The sequence below is a fragment of the Lonchura striata genome, chromosome 1, assembly GCF_050655825.1.
Source record: "Lonchura striata isolate lonStrDom1 chromosome 1, ASM5065582v1, whole genome shotgun sequence".
In the NCBI taxonomy this organism is placed as follows: domain Eukaryota; kingdom Metazoa; phylum Chordata; class Aves; order Passeriformes; family Estrildidae; genus Lonchura; species Lonchura striata.
In genome coordinates this window covers 50646368-50665182 of record NC_140703.1, presented here as the reverse complement: position 1 = coordinate 50665182, position 18815 = coordinate 50646368, and the positions used below count along the sequence as shown (strand labels likewise).

General features: G+C 35.2%; 1 protein-coding gene across 27 annotated transcripts in view; it reads right to left on the bottom strand.

Moving 5' to 3' along the window:
* The window catches only part of MYCBP2 (MYC binding protein 2), a 173871-nt gene that overhangs the window by 19259 nt on the left and 135797 nt on the right, over positions 1-18815 (bottom strand). For 17 of the 27 annotated variants that reach the window (XM_085593528.1, XM_085593539.1, XM_085593558.1 and 14 more), the window contains 11 exons: positions 13191-13292; positions 8835-10478; positions 7759-7928; positions 6789-7033; positions 5947-6114; positions 4110-4267; positions 3502-3701; positions 3073-3222; positions 1774-1934; positions 1013-1169; positions 172-396 (listed from right to left, as the gene is read on the bottom strand). In XM_085593528.1, coding sequence (XP_085449654.1) covers positions 172-396; positions 1013-1169; positions 1774-1934; positions 3073-3222; positions 3502-3701; positions 4110-4267; positions 5947-6114; positions 6789-7033; positions 7759-7928; positions 8835-10478; positions 13191-13292 — 3380 coding nt within the window. The remainder of the gene's footprint in view (positions 1-171; positions 397-1012; positions 1170-1773; positions 1935-3072; positions 3223-3501; positions 3702-4109; positions 4268-5946; positions 6115-6788; positions 7034-7758; positions 7929-8834; positions 10479-13190; positions 13293-18815) is intronic. The other 10 variants (XM_021548051.4, XM_021548057.4, XM_085593642.1 and 7 more) reach the window with 1 other exon arrangement.

Here is an 18815-nt window from a genome sequence, read left to right as displayed (position 1 = left end):
GACAGATGTGTCTGATCATGTCAGCACATGCTTTCTAAATCACAGAACTTAGAAACTTCACTTCTGCATTAGAATTGCCAACTGACAAAGAAAATAGTGCTTCTTCACTGATAAACACATACAGCTTGGACCATGCACCTTCAATGAAAGAAAGTTTTATTTTCCTCTTACCCCAAGATCTCTGGAATTGTCTACATGAACACACACGTAGCGTGCATTGATTCCTTTTACACAGTTGATTGTGATGTTTTTAGTTTTGTTTTTGTCCTCATCTCCTGATTCCCAGAAGGTTTCTGTAGACCCATCTGTTAAACTACCAATCATGGCAGGTCGGCTTGATGTTTTAATGTCAACAATACTGGTTAGGTCTTTCAGACAAACTACTATACACAGTTCCTGTGAAAACGAATGGGAATTTTTTAAATACTTGAGAGTAAGCCCAAATACAGTAATGGTTTACAATTTTTAAAACCACACAATCATTTCTGTTTGATGAATGTGCTCTCCAAGAAATTTGTCCTTTACTGATTCAAATTATTCATTCCTTTAAGCCAAAGGAAACATTAATAGCTAAGAGCTGAATATATTAGCAAATACCTAAATATATTAGTAAATGGAAGAAAACATTTTAAAAATATTAAACAGAAGTATTAATTAATGCTCCTTGGAATAACAGAAGAAAAAAGATGTAAGCAAAGAATTACTCAAAGTACACAATATTTAAAGTTTAACCAACTCCATGACATTCCCCAAAAACTTCACTTCCAAACAAGCAGGCACAAGCACTGCTCCAAAACTTAGATTTGAGTGACATACAGGCTAAGGGTCAATATTTGAACCTCTAAAGCTAAATATGAGAGCCTAAATAGCATGGACAAGTTCCTAAACTGAGATATGTTCAAGGAAATATGACACCACAATAAGGAATCTTTTAATTAAAAGAGCATCATCATCAGAAGTACAGACTGTTCACAAATGATCTCTGCTTCTGAGCCAGAGCTGTAATACTTGCCTGATTCATGACTTCAAAACCAGACTGAACGCTGATGCTAAAACTCTCTTCACTATCTCCATCATCAGATTTAGACAAAATATTGTTGATATGATGAAAAACATTGCTCTGGTGCAGGAATTGGTGATCAGATTGTTTGAATTTAAGACTCCAGCACCTGAAAACACAATTACTTGACTTAGAAATTTTGAATGTTGGCAAAAGACATCACTTACCCATGAAACTATTAATCATGTTTTTGTTTCTCAAAGTATTTTCTACAAACATTTAGCTTCAAATTTTGCAGGATCTCAAGTGTTTCTAGTGCACCATTTTGAAGACAGCAGGAATAAACTTCTCTTAGAATTTTAATAGTAAATGCAACAATTATTACTCATTTTGTGTCTTTGAGACAATACACAGAGAAAATCTCAAAGTTTAAAGTTAGCATCCAGGCAACAGATTTCTGAGCAAAGGGCACTAAAAGCCATGCACATACACACAGATCCTTCCATATTATTCTGTTAAATGTTTTCTTTTCCATAGTAGACACAGTATAGAATTTAAAAGAAAGGACATTCCTCTCTACAAAGTATTTTATACTATTATTTATATGTATAAACACTTAAGTGTCTTCTATGTATCACCTTCCTAGTAGTAAGGATAGCTGTGCTTCTTCGCACACAAAGTTTTCAAGTTTTCTATTTACATTGCAAAACCTTTTAACCTGTGATTTTACACCATTTCTAGCCTTTTCAAGAATTTTCTTGATTTGTGCTTACCTTAAGGCCATTTGCTGTAATGCACTACCACTGGGAAGAGACATCATAAGATCAGAGATTGTCTGCAGAAGGCGATGGAAAGTGTGGGGTAAGGGGTGAGCAGCCTCCCCAGCGATCACTATATCCGACAGAGGGTGTTCACACACTCGTGTGTCTTTTTCCTAAACAGCAAAGCAATTTGTGTGTTAACAGACTTTCTGAGAAAAAAGATTAAGTAAACAAATAGTGTCACAGAATTTTTACAGTAAGTTACACATGAGCCTCTAACAGGGAATTTGGGAAGTATATTGTATAGTGCCACATATTTCTCATTATTTAAAGATATGAAACATTATACAGCAATAATCTGAAAAAAAAAGAAACAAGCCAAAAATAAATAACATATTCCAGCAGTTAAAGCCAACTTTATCCAAGCAGCAAAATCCACCCATAGCAAACTCAATAACTAAGCTGATGTTATCAAATGCTGCATTTCATTAGAGCTGTGAAAATAATAATTCTTAGTTTAGGTATGTCAGTATCAGAAAAGCAGTGTACCAGGTTACACTGCTGAAAAGACTACATTCAGAACAACTAATTTCAAAACTGGAATAGATATGAAGTGATGAAGATTATTCTGACTTATTGACAACACTAGCACAATTTTTTGGACCTATTCATTGTGGACATGATAATGTTTTGAATCAGAGCTAAGTCTAGAAGAGGTTATGTGAAGATATCTTTTGGAAGTATGAGATGCTAGACTAAACAACTTTGCATTCTACATTTTCAGAACTATAGATTTTTCTTAAATCACTGAATTAATAATAACCAGTGCACAAATAATTATTTATTTAATTATTTATATATATACACATACATACACAGCAGTACTTAACTAAGCATTTTTATAATTAACTGTGGACTTCTCTTAGAACACTGAAAGACATAGTAAACCAAACCACAAAGCTTTTCTAAAAAATATTTTATCTCGACACAGGGCAATGGAGGAATAAAAAGCTTTTTATTATTAGCTAATAAAAAGCTAATCCTGCAAAAATTTTTTTAATGGATTAACAATGTACTTGTCCTTTTTTTGCTTTCCTATTTCCCAAGAATACTAAAAAATAATGCTTTAGAAGACCTCACAATTCATCAGCACATAGAAAGTGATGATTCAGAAGAAAAATTAATCTATGTCTACAAAATGAATTCAAGTACAATTTAAGGTTTTGTTTCACAGAGGGAGGATTAAAGAATTTTATTTTTCAAATGGAAGTATTTCTAATTTGCATACAAAATCAGCAGAATCTCACTTACTTGTTCTGCATTTTCTTTATTTGATTTATTTTCTTCATCCTCTTCTTCTTCAGGCTCTACAGGTGCAGGAGTCAGGGAAGCCACAAAATGCCATAAAATATCATGAAGAGAAGTCGTTTGAATGACATTACAGAGAAGCCAGTTGAAGGCCTAAAACAAATTACATACAAGGAGTTATCAACTGGTTAAGCAAACCTGGAGTAATACCATTTCCTAAACCATTTATTGAAGGAGGTGCACTGATGATTTGGACAGGCAAATAATAATGCAAAAATCTTCAAGTAAGATGTTATTGCTCTGTAGCTGAAACAGTTTATTAAAATTACAATTATATTATAGTGAACATAGCATAATCTTAAAAAAAATTTCCAAGGCAGTATTTATGACCACCTTATTTTAATCACACAAGAGCCATCAGTACATGAATACCTCCATGGCAAAGACTCTGCAAGCAGATTTCCGTAAGGCTTGTTTCATCGCTATTTCAAGTCCTTCCAGATCATGATGTTGGATTACAAATGCCAATACTGGCCACTGGAAATTTCTCTCTCCTTTGGAAAGAGAGCTGTGGGCGGAGATTAACCGAGAAAGTTCAGGAGATGGATGTCTCAGAAGAGAGGACCCCACTTCTATTCAAAAGCATAAAAATATGCATACATTAGATTCCTTGTGCATTTCAATTTTATAGCCACAGTAAAAATGAAAAGTAATAAAGCACTTTTAGAATTGATTTTTTTTTCTGAGAGAAAACCACATTAAAAAAGCAATATGGAAAAATGATGCTTCAACTGAGAAATCACTTCACTTTTAAATCAGGCACAGAAGATTCACCACAAATTTTAGAATGACAGTAATTCTAATCCACTTTTAGGCTCATTTTGTGCCGATTACCAAATACCTAATGTTTCCTGGTATTTTGTTTTATAATTAAAAAGTCACTACAAGTATTTATATAAAAATATATTTGTCTACCGTTTCCAAGAATAATTGCAAGTCCTTGAATCATTTTTCCCTGCTTCTGATGTCTGTGCTCTTACCTGCATCTCCACTGTTGACTCGTCTCCTGGGGATTGCTTTTACACGTGCTGGCAAAATTGAGTGCTGTTTGTCATATTCTGATGCAACGACTGAGTATGATCTTTGAAAGACTGTGCGCTTTGCAAGATCTGTATCTGTGATTGGACTGGTTTCCAAACTACGAAGAAATCAGTGAAGTAATACACCCATTAACAAATATACAGAGTGTATCTGAACTATACAACAATAATTAATAAGGATACATGCATTTCATAATCACAATGTTACTACTGCATGAAACTTTGTCTTATGTACCTAAGAACTGTTTAAATGCTGGAAAAGAAGGAGCACATATTAGAATTACACATGGTGAAAAAGCATGCAAGTGCTTTATAAACAAATGTAATGATGAACATGATGAGTTCCAAGAATTCAGGTATTTCTTTTAGAGAAATACAAACATTCATATCATGCCTAATTTGAAGTTTCAGACCAAACTTCTCCTGAGAATGCATGTGAAAACATCTATGAAGTGAATTTTTAATACGCAAGCCAACTGAAATTTAGAAGTTTATGTGAAGTAATTGCTTCTAACATCATTAGCCTTAAAGTCAAATTTGAATTGCTACAGCTATACCTCTGACATGTTTTACTCCTTACCTTCAGTGGACTTCTTACAGTCTGCAGAAGGACTCCCAGCTTATGCTGTCCCTATAGGCCTCAGGAGACCATGGTGTCCACAGTTTTAATAAAGGAATATACCAATACGATGCACTCTTAAGGAGTTTTGTTAGAAAAGTTCTATTTCTGAAAAGACTACATTATAGATTGTAGTATTCCAATAAACTATTTGTGCAGTCAGTATGAAATACAACAAATTGAAATAAAAACAGATTAAAAGCAAAATTTCTCTGCATTACATCCTCACTCTAATATGAGGAATCACTGACATCTGAAAACATGGAGCATCTAAGTAGACTGACTCTGGACTATTACAAATAGTAAGAGCCACTTTTTCCCTGGTGAAATAAAATTTTTTATACCTGCTTGAATTAGATCACAGTAAACATAACAGGACAATAAAGTGGCTTAACCTGACAGAAACCATCTAGCACTCTTGGTCCTAGACAGCATTGTCCTTTCTTCAGTGACATTTATATGTCCCACAGAACAAAGCAGCAACATCTGCTTTGAAAAGTGTAATGTAATGAAATTTCTTCTTGTTCAAACTTCCCTTCAGAATAAAATCCTGAAAGAAGAACAACAGCTACTTCCTTTCAAAAAGCCCATTAATCTACATGCAATCAGTTGTGGTAAAGAGCAGATAGAGTAAAAAAAACCTGCTACATTTTTAAAGAGTTTGCAACAGTTACAGTCCTTGGATTATTAATCTTTAGATCACTTTTTCAGTTATGTAGATTCTGGAGAATTTTTCTCTATGGGGAAAGAAGCAGGCCAGAAGTAGAAGCTATGGAAAAATTTCCCTGTATGCTAAGAGTCCTTATCAACCAAACAAATTTTTTTTGTGTTTGGGTTGTAAACCCAGTATCTTTCTAGAGAGAAGTAACCGAAGTACAGTAAAAAGTTTCAGTTCTGATTTGTATATTCCTTGCATATTTACATATTCAAACATATTTCACTGCTAACAGTTGAAAATATACCTGATATGCTATGATTTGCTGAAAATTTCCTAACTGCAGCTTCATATGCTTTTGGCTTTTATGCTGCCATTTCAGAAACTGATCTGATACTTTAGCTTCTTAACTGCAGCAATGTTTTCCTTTTTTTTTTTTTTTAATTGATGTTATGCTACTGCTTTAACATTTGTATGTAGTACCTAGAATTACAAGGAAGTACCTTGGGGGCATAGATTTCATGTTACTCTCTGGCTCTTCGAAGACATTCGGGCTTGCATCAGGAGTAACAGAGATGTACGGTGCAGGTACCGAAGTTGAACGCAAGTATCTCATCTCATCCTGGAACAGGTTGTCATCCTGGTACCCAACAAAATTTTCATGATGATGCCTACACCAAATGAGATTTTTGAATTAGGAATAAAGGTTAAAAACTTGCTGAAACACACACATACACATAAACACTTTGCCAGCCAATGCCATTCACATACTCTTCACCTATTAATGCTTTTAAGCTGGTTGTGACTTTTAAGTGTTCATGGAAGACACAGTGGCATTTTCATCAAAAGGTAGTGGGGATTACCCTTTTCTATCTTCCAGTGTTTTCATCAGGTATTTCCAGAATGTATTTTAGGTCAAGAAGTCTACCCAACGTACATGAGACACTACAGTGAAATTTACTTAGATTTACCAAGATAGCACAAGTCTTCTGGTTTCCTTTTTACTATTTTTAACTGTGAAGATAAAAAAGTAGAACATATGTGTGCTACTAACATACTAAGTTAAACTCTTTGGGAAATTCTGAATTCTTTGGACAGAAACTCAACTGTTATAAAATATTTAGCATCTGAAAGCTACTTAGGGCATACTACTCTAGGAGAAAATACAATCTAAAAGACTGAACAAGATTATGGTTCAAAACCAACTGAAGAAAAAACTTAATGAAGAACTAGGAAAATATGTCTTTTTCTATGTAAGCTTTAGTTTAGTTTACACATGTATTTTTATCCAATATTCTACATAAATGAGTGTTAAAATCAATATTCATACACATCCTTTAATTACCTTGCTAATGTCTGTAGATAGAGACATGGCATTTTAATGGGAAAGTCTTCAGAAATTCCTTCTTTGAGACTGGGAAGTTGAGATTGGAATGCTTTTGCAGGGTTATAGCAGAGGATACTGGGCTCAGCAGCACTACTCAGCGACAGTAAGTAGAGTGCATTGGCTTTAATCACTTGATGAGCTTCCATAGTTGGCAAGGCACGAGGTGTCTTAACTTGCATTGGTTTTCTCCTAGATTGTTTAATCTAGATAAATTTAAATATGGCATAATTAAATTCACCACAGGAAAACCTGACAACCTAGCTCATAACACAGCAAAATACCTGTTGCAAAATACCTTCCATGACAAAACACATTTCTATTACTTTCCTACCTTTGCAAACATTAAATGAACAGCTGATAGTTTTGACATTTGCCTCAGGATTACTTTTGTGTGCAAAAAGTTTCAAATAGTTTAGTTTAAAAAATAAAGTTAAATTAGCATCATTAACATCAACATATTTGCATACTTTGAGCAAGATTTTCCAATTAGTCCTTGAAAATCAATACAAGAAAAACACCTTTTGTACTATTCCCATGAAAAACTACTCTAGCAGCATCTTGTATGCAAAGATTTGGATCATCAAAGAAGCTATAAACATGAAATTACAACAGCACTCATTTTAGCAAACAAATAAAACCATTCAAAATTAAATAAACTGACAGATTCCTGACAGAATTATTACATTCAATCCTGTGGTTATATTGGGATAAAAAATAAAATTACAAATTTCAGAGTACTCATCTGAAGGGAAGAAAACCTCTTAGAAGCCAGTGAAGTTTCTATTTCATTATCTTAAACCTAACAATGAAGATAAGTGGCTATTCCCAAATTATAAAATTCCAAATTTCTTCAACTAGCCCTTCTTTTCAAGTTGTGAACACAGCAGTATTAATCAGATAGAAAGTTAAAGCTATGAGCTGAAAATACCTTCTCTCTTGCTGCTGCTTGCTTTTCACGAAGATACTTTTCTCTGCATCGATCGCACACCAAATACCACGTGCTCCCTCCAATGCCACCATCACCACAGTTCCCAGCCCATCCTCCACAGAAGTGCCCAATGCTGTTGTAACCTTGGCCACCTGCATAGCGGCCACAACCTACGTGGGGGAAAGGTGATTTAAAAGCAGGATTCTTATTCTATTATTTATTGCTGTAAAAGAGGGATGAAGAGGGGAGAAAGGAAGATGCTTGTCTTTTCCTGGCCTAATTTTCTACTTTTCTGTTTGTGTGAATTGGTTACAAAACAAGGTTCTTGTCCATTCTTGTCCGTGTGTCCCACCAGTGTCTAAAGAATACAAATGCACTACAAATGTAGTTTTCAAGTTTTGTAAAGAACTCGTCTGAAGCATGACCAGCTCTCTATTCAGACAGCTAAGTTATGGTTAAAGTCAGTATTTTAAGGTAGCCAACAGTATCTGTAATTTAACAAACACAAAAATCTCACCTCCTAGCTAACAAAGCTTATGAGGGGATAGAGGGTATTCTTTTGCTCATTAGAGTTTCTCAGAAAGATTCAGGACTTTAACTTTGCACACACAGAACTAAAAAAAAGTACAGACCAACAAGTACATCAAAAATATTAAGTCACTGATACCCAGTACTGACACAGAAGACAGAAGTTTCCTAGTTTTGACAGCAGGACAGTAACAGAAGACTTCTGTCCATGTAGCAACTCTAACCAACAAATCTCACTTTTTATTTTCAATTTTCTCAGCACAGTTTCAAATCCTAACATGCAAAACATGGCATGTTTCTGAAGAGCTACTGTAAAGTCAGAGCATTATTTTTGATCTTGTTTCAAACAACTTAGAAACTTTAGATCCCTAACTACTTAAAATTATACACGAAGATGTGCAACTGATCTGTATGCAAGTATAATTTTTAATTTAGTGTAGATAATAGAAAACATAGCCTGACATTTTCATAACAGCAACTAACACAAAAGCATGTGTGTGAAATATACTTTATGGATGGACATGGGAATTAAAAATATGAAGTCTTACCTGGATGAGCTTGTCTCATGTGGTAAGTCACTGGATATGGGTGGGATTCTCCACACAACTCGCAGATGGTATCTTTTTCAGGTCCTCCCACTGCAAGCTGGGCCATCTCACCAAAAAGATTTCCCCTTGGCCTAGCCTCAACCTTTTCTTTCTTCTTTTTTTCCTTTTTGGCTTTCTTGTTATCTTTGTCACTTTCCTTCTTCTTTAACACTGCACAAGAACCAGGACTTGGAAAAATCATGTTTTGGGAAGCTGCTTTAATAGTTGCTAAGGAAATATCTTCCCAGAAAGCTACTAAGTGCTGCAGTGTTAATGGAAGAGGAGACTTGGATTTCATTGTGTGATGACTGGATGTTTCAAAGGAGGTAGTTTCAGTTTTGCCATCCTCACACTTTTCATGCAGAGGTGGTTCTTTTAACATTGAGAGGACTTTGTTTTTATTGATGCTACCCATTTTAGATATATCTGGTCCGTGAGGTGAGATGTTGAACATGTTAAGAGCAGATGATATTTCCAATGAATGTCTATTTTTCAACTTGGTTTCTTTTTCCTCTGCTGGTTGTTGAGTAAGACTGCTTCTTATGGGTGCATGCTCTTTGGACAGTTCTGGATTAAACTTCAAAAAAGATGAGCATGCCATGGCATCATGAACTATTCCTTCATGCCAAAGAAATGCGGCAAATACGGCTCGAGCACATTCTGCAACAGAAGGTGACATTGCTTGCTTGGCAGGCTCTATGGGCTTTGATCCATCTCCTTTGAAAAGGAAGTTAGATTTTTCCTTTTTTGGTCTCGTGTGCCTGCCAGCACATTTACGGCTCACTTTCGGAGATGCTCTCATGTCTTGCTCATCCTTCAGTGGTGCTTTTCCAATGCTGAAATGAACTTTATTAGAACCATCGTCCAGACTTCTGAATTCGGTGTTGTCTTCACAGGTGGTATCCGTAATGCTGTCAGTCTTTAAAGTACTCGAAGTACAGACTTCAACTACCTCACTGTGAAGATTTTCTTGTACTACATGAGGGGAAGGAGCTCTGTTTTCAGTTTCCGGTGCAGATTTTCCATCTTTTGCATTAATTTTTGGTTTGGGTGAAGTGGACCTCCCCCTTAAGGGTTCTGTTAGTGGCACTTTCTTTTTGCGAAGGGTGTCTGGATCTAATGTGTAAGAATCTGATTTGGAGCGTTCTCGAGGAGGATCAAGCTTTGTTTTTACAGGGGATGGAGCTTTCTGAGGTAGAGTTTTGTCATTGGGTGACGAGGATCGTGGAGAACTAGCACCAGATCTAATGCCTGTAAGTGTCTTAGTCTTTGGAGAAGACGACCGGGTTCCTGGCCCTGGAGATTCAGCCCTCAGACCAGGAGTAGTTCTTCCATCAGTTTTTAGTGTTTGCAGAGTGTTATGATTTGGCGACAAAGACCTGCTGTGCGAGTCTGAGCGCAACTTTGCGGTGTCTGATTTCAGCATCAGGCACTCACTGGCTGATAAGCCATCAGTATTTCTGGGCTTCTTCTGCTCAGCAGCAGCTCTGTTCATTCGCACATCAAGCTTGGGTGATCTGCAGTCAGCTCTGTGCTTTGATGCCATGTCTGATTTTCCTGCTGGAGAAATCGGTCTAGCAGCTCCTGTGAAATTCATTCGGTCACCTGTATAATATTTCATAATTGAATTGTTACATGTTGACAGTGACACCCTTAATAGTACAAAACAAAGACTGAAGACCTGAACACAAGATCAGTATCAGACACATGCTTCTGTTCACATCAAAATGAAAGGAAACATGAAGGGATCTTTTCCCCCTAGAATACTTTTGATACATTTCTTTCCCCAAAGAAACACAGAAACAAGTGTTAGGAAGTTTTGACACAGAAAACACTACTATGGAGGTATCAAAAGGCACAGTTCACTCTTTCTACAAAACACTAGTAAAGGAAGCATGATTTACATCCTTACGTGAAACTCCAGGAGTTACCTAAGTTTACCATAGTTGCAACAAAAACCAGGGACTGTTTATCTATTATCTCAATGTGTGACAGGCTGACAGCAACAGAAGACTTGCACAGAGATCAAAGGTATTGCCAGATTTGTTTTCTTCAATGCTCAAAAGCCAGGAATTGTAGGAAGTAAACACTGTTAGTAAGGCAAACTGGGCAAGAGGCTTGCAAATATGCTCAAAATTACTTAAATGGATAATCTATGGAATCTACTTTCTTAAGTCCAAAATCTACTCCATGTTCTGCTACCAAAACACTTAAACCCCCCTCCAAAGCAACAAACCCACTTTTTTCAACCACTAAATTAAATGGCCAACTCTGTTCAACGATGTCCTACTTTGATGCACAAATTTATTGTTCCTATGCATATTGACTTTGTACATACATCAATCTACAGAACTGTAAGACTAAAAGAACTATTAGAACTACAGGTAGCTTAGTGCAAGTACTTACAAAACAAGTATCTGCAAAAAGCAGCTCATAAAGGCAATTTGCTTCTGACACCTCTGTGAACCAAGTCTCTCAAGAATTGTATTTTAAAAATTAATCCAAGCAACATGGATGCTACTGGCAAGCAATCCAGCAGTTAATACAGCTATCTCTCCATAAATCCTTACTTCAAAATCTTAAATGCAGAGTTAAATCATTTTGATTTGAATGTGTTTTCATTAGTCAAACATGAGAAGCATTTCTCTAGTAAGCCTGCAGAATTAGGACACTTAGTACTTAGGGATATTGTACTTTTCTAGATATTTAAAGGTTATTTGCATTTGCCTGAGCATATTTTTGAGAAAGCAACTAAAAAATAAATTTTCAATTAATCAGAGAGTACTGGCAAATTTAAGCCCCAAGGGGTTTAGGATTTCCAAGGGGAATAGGATATACAATCACCTTTTATCTAGTACCTTCAGTATTAGAAGATGTGAAATCAGTATCTACTTTCTTATGCATTATGGGATCTGAAGCAACTTAATGCAGTTCTCAATCATCAACCCTTACCTCTACCCTAGAAAATCTATAGATGCAATTTTTTCCTACTATTATTTCTCCTAATATAAAAAAAAGCAATAAAAATTTAGAAAAACTTTGAGCAAAATTTAGCAACCAAGATGCTTCCTCAGGTTACAAACAATTAAGATTTATTTGTTATTTTCATATTTAAATACCTTACAATAAAATTAAAAACAGGAAAAAGTGAAGGCAATGAATTATATTGGAATATTTAACAAGCCTGAAAGTTAGAATCACTTTCTGCCTTCCCAAGATATGGCAGAAGTTCATACTTTTCTGAGCAGAGAAGAAATACTGTGTCTATATTCAGGAATAATACATCAAATGTAAGCAATAGAATATAATGAGAATATTGCAAGTATTTATCATCCTAATCAATTTTGAGAGTCTAATCTGTCTTATTTTTACAAGTTCTATAATTGTTTCTCACTTGGAAGGGGGAAGGTGGAATAGGAAGGCAAGAAATAACATGGTACATTCTGGTTTATAAAATGACTATTCTTGCTAAAATATGGAAATATCAGTCCAATCATTCCAACTGCTCCAGCTTAGTTATTCACCAGTTTTACTGATGAGCTATTTTGAGATGCTTATTTTGTGTTAAATTCTGAAATGCAAATTTGAATTACTTTTATACACACTTTCCCAGTCTGCCAGATAAGAAAATACTTTAGATTGAAAGTTTTACAGACTGTCTCATAAAAGAGAAAAAAATAAGTGAAAATATGACAATTTTAAAGGACATATAACGCTTCAAGCCATTCAGCAAAGTATCAAATTTAAAGTACATGCAGATTAGCAAATACCAATGAGGAGAACATTCCAGAACAAAACTGCTTATGAAAGGTATAGGCTAACAATGGCTTCCAACAACAAAAACATCTTGGTTTTTTTTTTTTTTTTTAAAAAGTTTGGATTTGCACATATAGAGATAAATAATCCTAAGCAGCATTAAAGAGTATCAGCACAAAAAGAAAAAACTCCCAAAGGAAAAATTGCATAAAACAGCAAGCTGCTCTGTCTGTACACAAAAAAATCCCAGATTTTATTTACTGTTTCTTCTTATATACTTTGTTTGCCTATTGTTTGAAAACAGCTGTAATTAGACTAACAGTCACTCTCCATTTTACAACGCAGAGACAGCTAGACTGTGTATCATGAAGTTGCTGCAACTTGGGAAGGCAACACTGAATGATGACATCATTCAGTGATGAGCTCCCACTTTACTCACTTTAAAAACATTATTTTTTACATGAATGAAATGAAAATGAATAGAAGGAGAAAAAAATTAACCCAAAACAATTTGCAGGTAAAAAATCTGAATAACCTTGCTATGTTGGCATGCATACCCACCCTTCAGTTTGTGAGAGAGAGATGAAATAGCAGAGGCAGGCCCAGCTACATCACTAGTTTTGTAAATACGCTCACGAGAAGCAAGGCAGCAGGATGGAGTTTCTACAGTGGAAAACAGTTGCACAGAAGCAGCACAGATTCAATGGAAAAGCAGCAAAGATAAAGACAAGCATTTCAAATGATATGCATCTTCTCTGTAACGTATTGAGTGTTTAGATTCCTACATTAGTTATAAATGATAGACAGTAGTTTGTAGTAGAATGTAGTAGATCAACTTCCTTGATCTAAAAAAAACTGCAATTTCAATCTTAGTTTCTAGGATCTAAAAATGTAATATATGGGGACTAGCTGATGACATTTATGGTTTATTATAAAAACCAGCCGTGTCTAGTTTTGAACTGAACCTATGTTTGAGATGTTAACATTTAATCTGTAAATTCACAAATTAATTATTTAGAACTTCAATATGGCCTTCCAGATGATCAATTTACACATTCTTTAGTGAAAACTAGAGAACATCTAATTTAGTTTTGGAGTCTTGTTAATCACTGGAAAGAATGAAAAAAATACATTAAACACAACAAAACTTTTCTAAAGTGACTGCACCTCAATAATGTAATGTTTTGAAAAAGTTCACTTATATAATGTGGAGTTCCTCAATACAAGAAACATAACTAGCAGTAGATGAGTGTCAACCAACCAGTACATAGATTAAAAAAAACCAAAAAACTGTATCAGCTCATAAAAATAATTTTGATTTAAGAAAAATTCTGATGTCATCCAAGATAATTTTCATAGTCTACTGACACCAAATCTGTTAGAAGTGCAACTCTATGAAAATGAATCTTGGAGAGAAATAACATGGACTTTTCATTTCAGTCTATAATTCAATTTTTTTATTTTTTCTGGTTTTAATTTTAAGTTTTATACCTTCCTTTGGGGAAAAAAAAAGTAAAATTCTTATTGAAGTAGTAATTGTAAAGAGAATGTGTATATTAGAAGGAAAATAAATTATTTCAATTCCTACACTGTTTAAGACATGTTTTTGCTCCGGTAATACATTTACTAACTTGCACACATCAACTTACCAAGTCTGCTATCTTATGCAGGCTTGCAATACCTGCTCATGCAATGAGCTATGGCTCTAGAAACTCTACAATGAGAAGGTGTTCATACACTTGAAGAATTTTATTCTTTAACAAAGAAATTAATCCTTAGTTTCTCAACACTGTATTAACACAGATATAACACCATTTTTACCTACAAATGATTTGGAGAGATCCAATTACAACAATATAGCTTCTGAGCAACAGGATGTCACTCAGTCTATTTTTAAAGGTAAAAGGCAGACAAACACTGAAAGCACAAAGCAAAGCACTACAAGCAGTAGCAGCAAACCTAGAAGTATCAATTTGATACACTAGCATCCCACTCCACGAATAATTAAAGGAAAATCTTTACTAAATCCACTTTCATGAATGTACATTTATACTTCATTCTTTCACTCTGAGAACACTAACATGTTGTAATATTGTAACCTAGTGCTGAATGATCTACTACTACTACCACAAGGAGACTGTGGGTCCAACAGTATGACAATCCATGTTTATCCAGGATAACTGGACGGCCTCAGGGACCAACATTTTGATCAAGACTCCCTCTGACTGAAACATCCTCAAAGATTACAAATATTTGAAATAAGAGGCAGGTGAGGCTGTCTCATGAAACATTCAAATGTGACAGTGTGCCTTTAGTCACGCTCTTTCCTTCAACATGGAAATTGCTCCAGCTCTTATGTCTCCAATATGGCAATTCAATGGCAGGATGCAGTTTTTTTAACAGCTGTGCCTACTTTCTCTGAGGAAACCAAGGAAGCAAAACATACCAGTAACTGGTTCATGTGAGTCTCCTTTAAACAAACCCTGCAACAATCACGTAAAATGTCACTGGAAAATGGAGTTAAGTTCAAATTCCTTATGAAATACCACTGCTTTTCTGCATCATGATGAAGGAAAGCACTGAACTACCTCTGCTGTGCTGCCTAAGCAATGGCTGCCTCATAAAAACATCGTATTCTTTTTTCACTCACTTTTACTGACATGGAAACTACAATACACAATACAGCTGTTAGCTGAATTTTCTCAAGCACTGCAATCAACATATCCTTCTTCACCTCCTGAAAATGTCAAATGTTATACTAACATCACATCAGGACTAGGACTTGTTCAGAAATTATTTTTCCACAAATAAAAGAATGCACTGAAGTAAAAAAAAAAGCTTGAATATTAAAAAAGAAGAATGTATTTAGTATGGTTAAAGTAGGGGTATGAGTGAATGAATTAAAGCAAAAGCTGAAACATGGTATAATGAGAAAAGTATTACCAATATTCTATACCACTGGTGGGGTTTGGAACACTAACACTTGATCTACTTAAGTGTATTAACTGAAAGAAGTGCTCCTGTTCTGGAAAGGTAGATAAAAAAAGAATTCTGTGTTCTTCTAATTTGTAACTACAGCTTTTGAAGATGTGATATGAGGAAATTAGTTCTAAAAAAACACCTGACACAATTTGTATTTTTTCTCCAGCCTTTACCATACCAGCCCTCTGAGGATGGTTTTGGATTGACCTGGCCAAATATATGTTTCATATGTACCCTTGCCTATAGAACCAGATATCATTTAATTTAGCTCAAATTTTCAGGAATGATGACTTGGCAATATTCAATATCTAAAAAAACCCAATTTGACCAGTTGTCATTGGTTGACCTCATGAATAAATCACACACAGAAGAGATCACCATGCCTGGTTGAGAAGATTCCCTCCCTTCAATTTACTACAAACACTACTGAGAAGCACATCTTATGTGCTCCATGTGTGCTAGTCTTTTGTGCCCCCTCTAGTTTTAGAAAATGCAGAGAAAAGCACTGTGGTTCTAAATGCAATTTCACCAGCATCTAGATAGGAAAGGAACAAAACCAAAAAGAAACCGATCACACAATACTGAAAGGATGTATCAAGGAACTCCTGACAAGAATGGCAGGAACTGAGGATGGATGGTTGGACTTCAGCTCTGCAGCATGGACTGGAAAGGAAGCAGCCTGACAAGACACTGTATTGAAAAGCAGCTCAGCACTACAGCTTCTATCTAGACCAGGAAGCAGTACCTGAAGCAAGCTGCCAGGCTGCATTGGAGGAAGGTTAAGATATTATAAGTCATGGGGCTCCAAAGCATTCCTCATTTGCAGTATCAACTCAGGGGTGAGGAAACATGGCATAAAGGTCTAACACTGGTGACTGCAAAGTCTCACACTTCCCTCTTTATCTTCAGAGCTTAACAGCCAATCATTAAATTTTGGTAAATGATGCTGGACAACATGCCAAGATCCTATTACCCACACTTGCCACATCTAAGGAGACTTACGACCTAGCACATATTGCTGAAGGTTGAGAAATAATATCTTCCATGACCCTCTAGGCTTCCACACTTCCCCTACACTCAGAACTCAAGACAGAAATTTGAGTCTTCTGTGCTTTTAACAAAGCTCACTGACAAATAAATCAAGGACCAGTAATAATCTTGTGGGTTTGGGAGTCTGCAGTCAACAAGCAAATCTGGTACTGATGATCTTACAAGCTTCTCAGAAGCAAGCATAAGCAGGCTGCAGCAATTACAGTCTGTTTTGGTCAAATATCCAAGGAAGAAACACACAAACTTGTGATCTTATTGGAAAAGAAAAATCTTGCTGAGGCTCCTAGTCAATACAGCTGTTCCTGTACTCCAAGGTATGTTTTGCCAGCTCTTCTACCTTTTCTGAATTCTTAGGTGCACACAAGACTGACAAAAAATTAAAATAAATGGCAAGAGTACTTTAATTTTGTCTGTCCCTGTGAAAAAGAAAACAATCTCTTGTATAACTATGTCTGAAAATTAACAAAGGAATTAAGCAGGACAGAACAATCAGCCCTTCAGAGTTCTAGCAAGTAACATAAAACTGAGTAACAGAGTTTCCCTTTTTTTTCTAATATCCCTTCTGCAACGAATTCTTTGATATAACAGAGTGTTGTTGTAACTCATTTATGATATGAAAGGAGAAACAGAGACACGTTCTATTTCTTCAAGCATCATATCTCAGGAGACAACTGTCCTAAACTGCAGTATTTCTGAAATAAAATAACCAGACACACTGTTGAAGGACAAAAGGTTGTGACAAGATGCTTCTTTCTTTCTTAAGTGAATTTGCAAACCAAATCTCAGGGATAGAAAAGTGTCCTGAAAAAAACAGAAAACATCGACCTACAAACACTTCTAAGGAAAACTATAATCTGCCGCCAGCACAAAGCATGTTTATATAGATCAAGATTTATCTTTCTATTATAAAAATCTAAATTAAGGAAATAATTCTAGAGGGCATTCAACAGGAACCTTGATTTCCTCAGAATTATGCCAAACCAAATTTCCCCCCAAGGATAGAGATATATGAGGAAGAACAGAAAATGTAAACAGTAGACTGAACTATTTAGGCTGACTTGCAATCAAGATTGGCATTTCGTATACAACATCTGCAGACAGGGAAATCTAGGCTGGCACAATTTCAACTATTAGATTATCATTAGTCCATTTAATAAAACAGTATATTGACTATAAACATTCATTTCAACTTTAAAATCTAACTTTACTGCACTTAAGAATGGAGCACATAATTGGAAACTAAAACTAAGCATGTCTAGGGCAAAAATTCAATTGACTTGATATGGACTCAAGATATATTGTTTAGTGGATTTGATTTTTAATTACGTTTGGTAACAGGAGGCTATAAAGTGAGTTTCTGTTACAGTGAGTTTTAAGAAGGCTTAAAATGAGTTTCTGTTACAGTTTTAATAAAACTGCATAAAATTATTAAATGAACAAGTATATTGATATAGTCTCACAGGCATCCCTGACCATATGTTGAATTTGGATGAACTTGCAAATGGAGGATGAACAGGTTTGCAAAAGTCTAAGAAAATTTAAACATGAAATCTCCCATATAATATTTAAATTTTGTGAAAACAAATGTTAATATTTCTCTCCTTTATGAATAATTTACATTATCTGAATCAAACCTGACACTAGATAATAAAAATAAACTTTAAAAAAAAAAAGTCTTTGTTTCAAATCACAGTCAGTGACCAGTACACCAGTTCAGGTTGGCAATTTTTTCCCTTCTGGAAGGGCAAATCACCAAATTGGTTGAGACCTTATACTAAGCTAAGATCCCAAATCAGACACAAATTCAAAAAAAAATTTTCCAGTTTCAAAATTTTTTTATTTGCTAGACCACCAATTCTCCCTTACTACCTGGCAAAAAAAAGGTTTCAGTTTGAGTTGTATCCTTATTAAAACACAAAACATGGATGCACCTTACTGAAAACAGTTTATCTACACAGCTTGGACAGAGAAATTCATTAAGCAAGATCTTGTTGGGCAGTCAAAAATTCTTATTTTGTTTACAAACAATATAAGTCTAAATGCTAAAGGACAAATAATCTGAAATTTGAAATAAGCCTATTAGGGTTACTTTTGATGCAAAGCTGAGTAACTGATTGCACCTCTCTGAACAATAGAAAAAAAAACCCTAAAAGT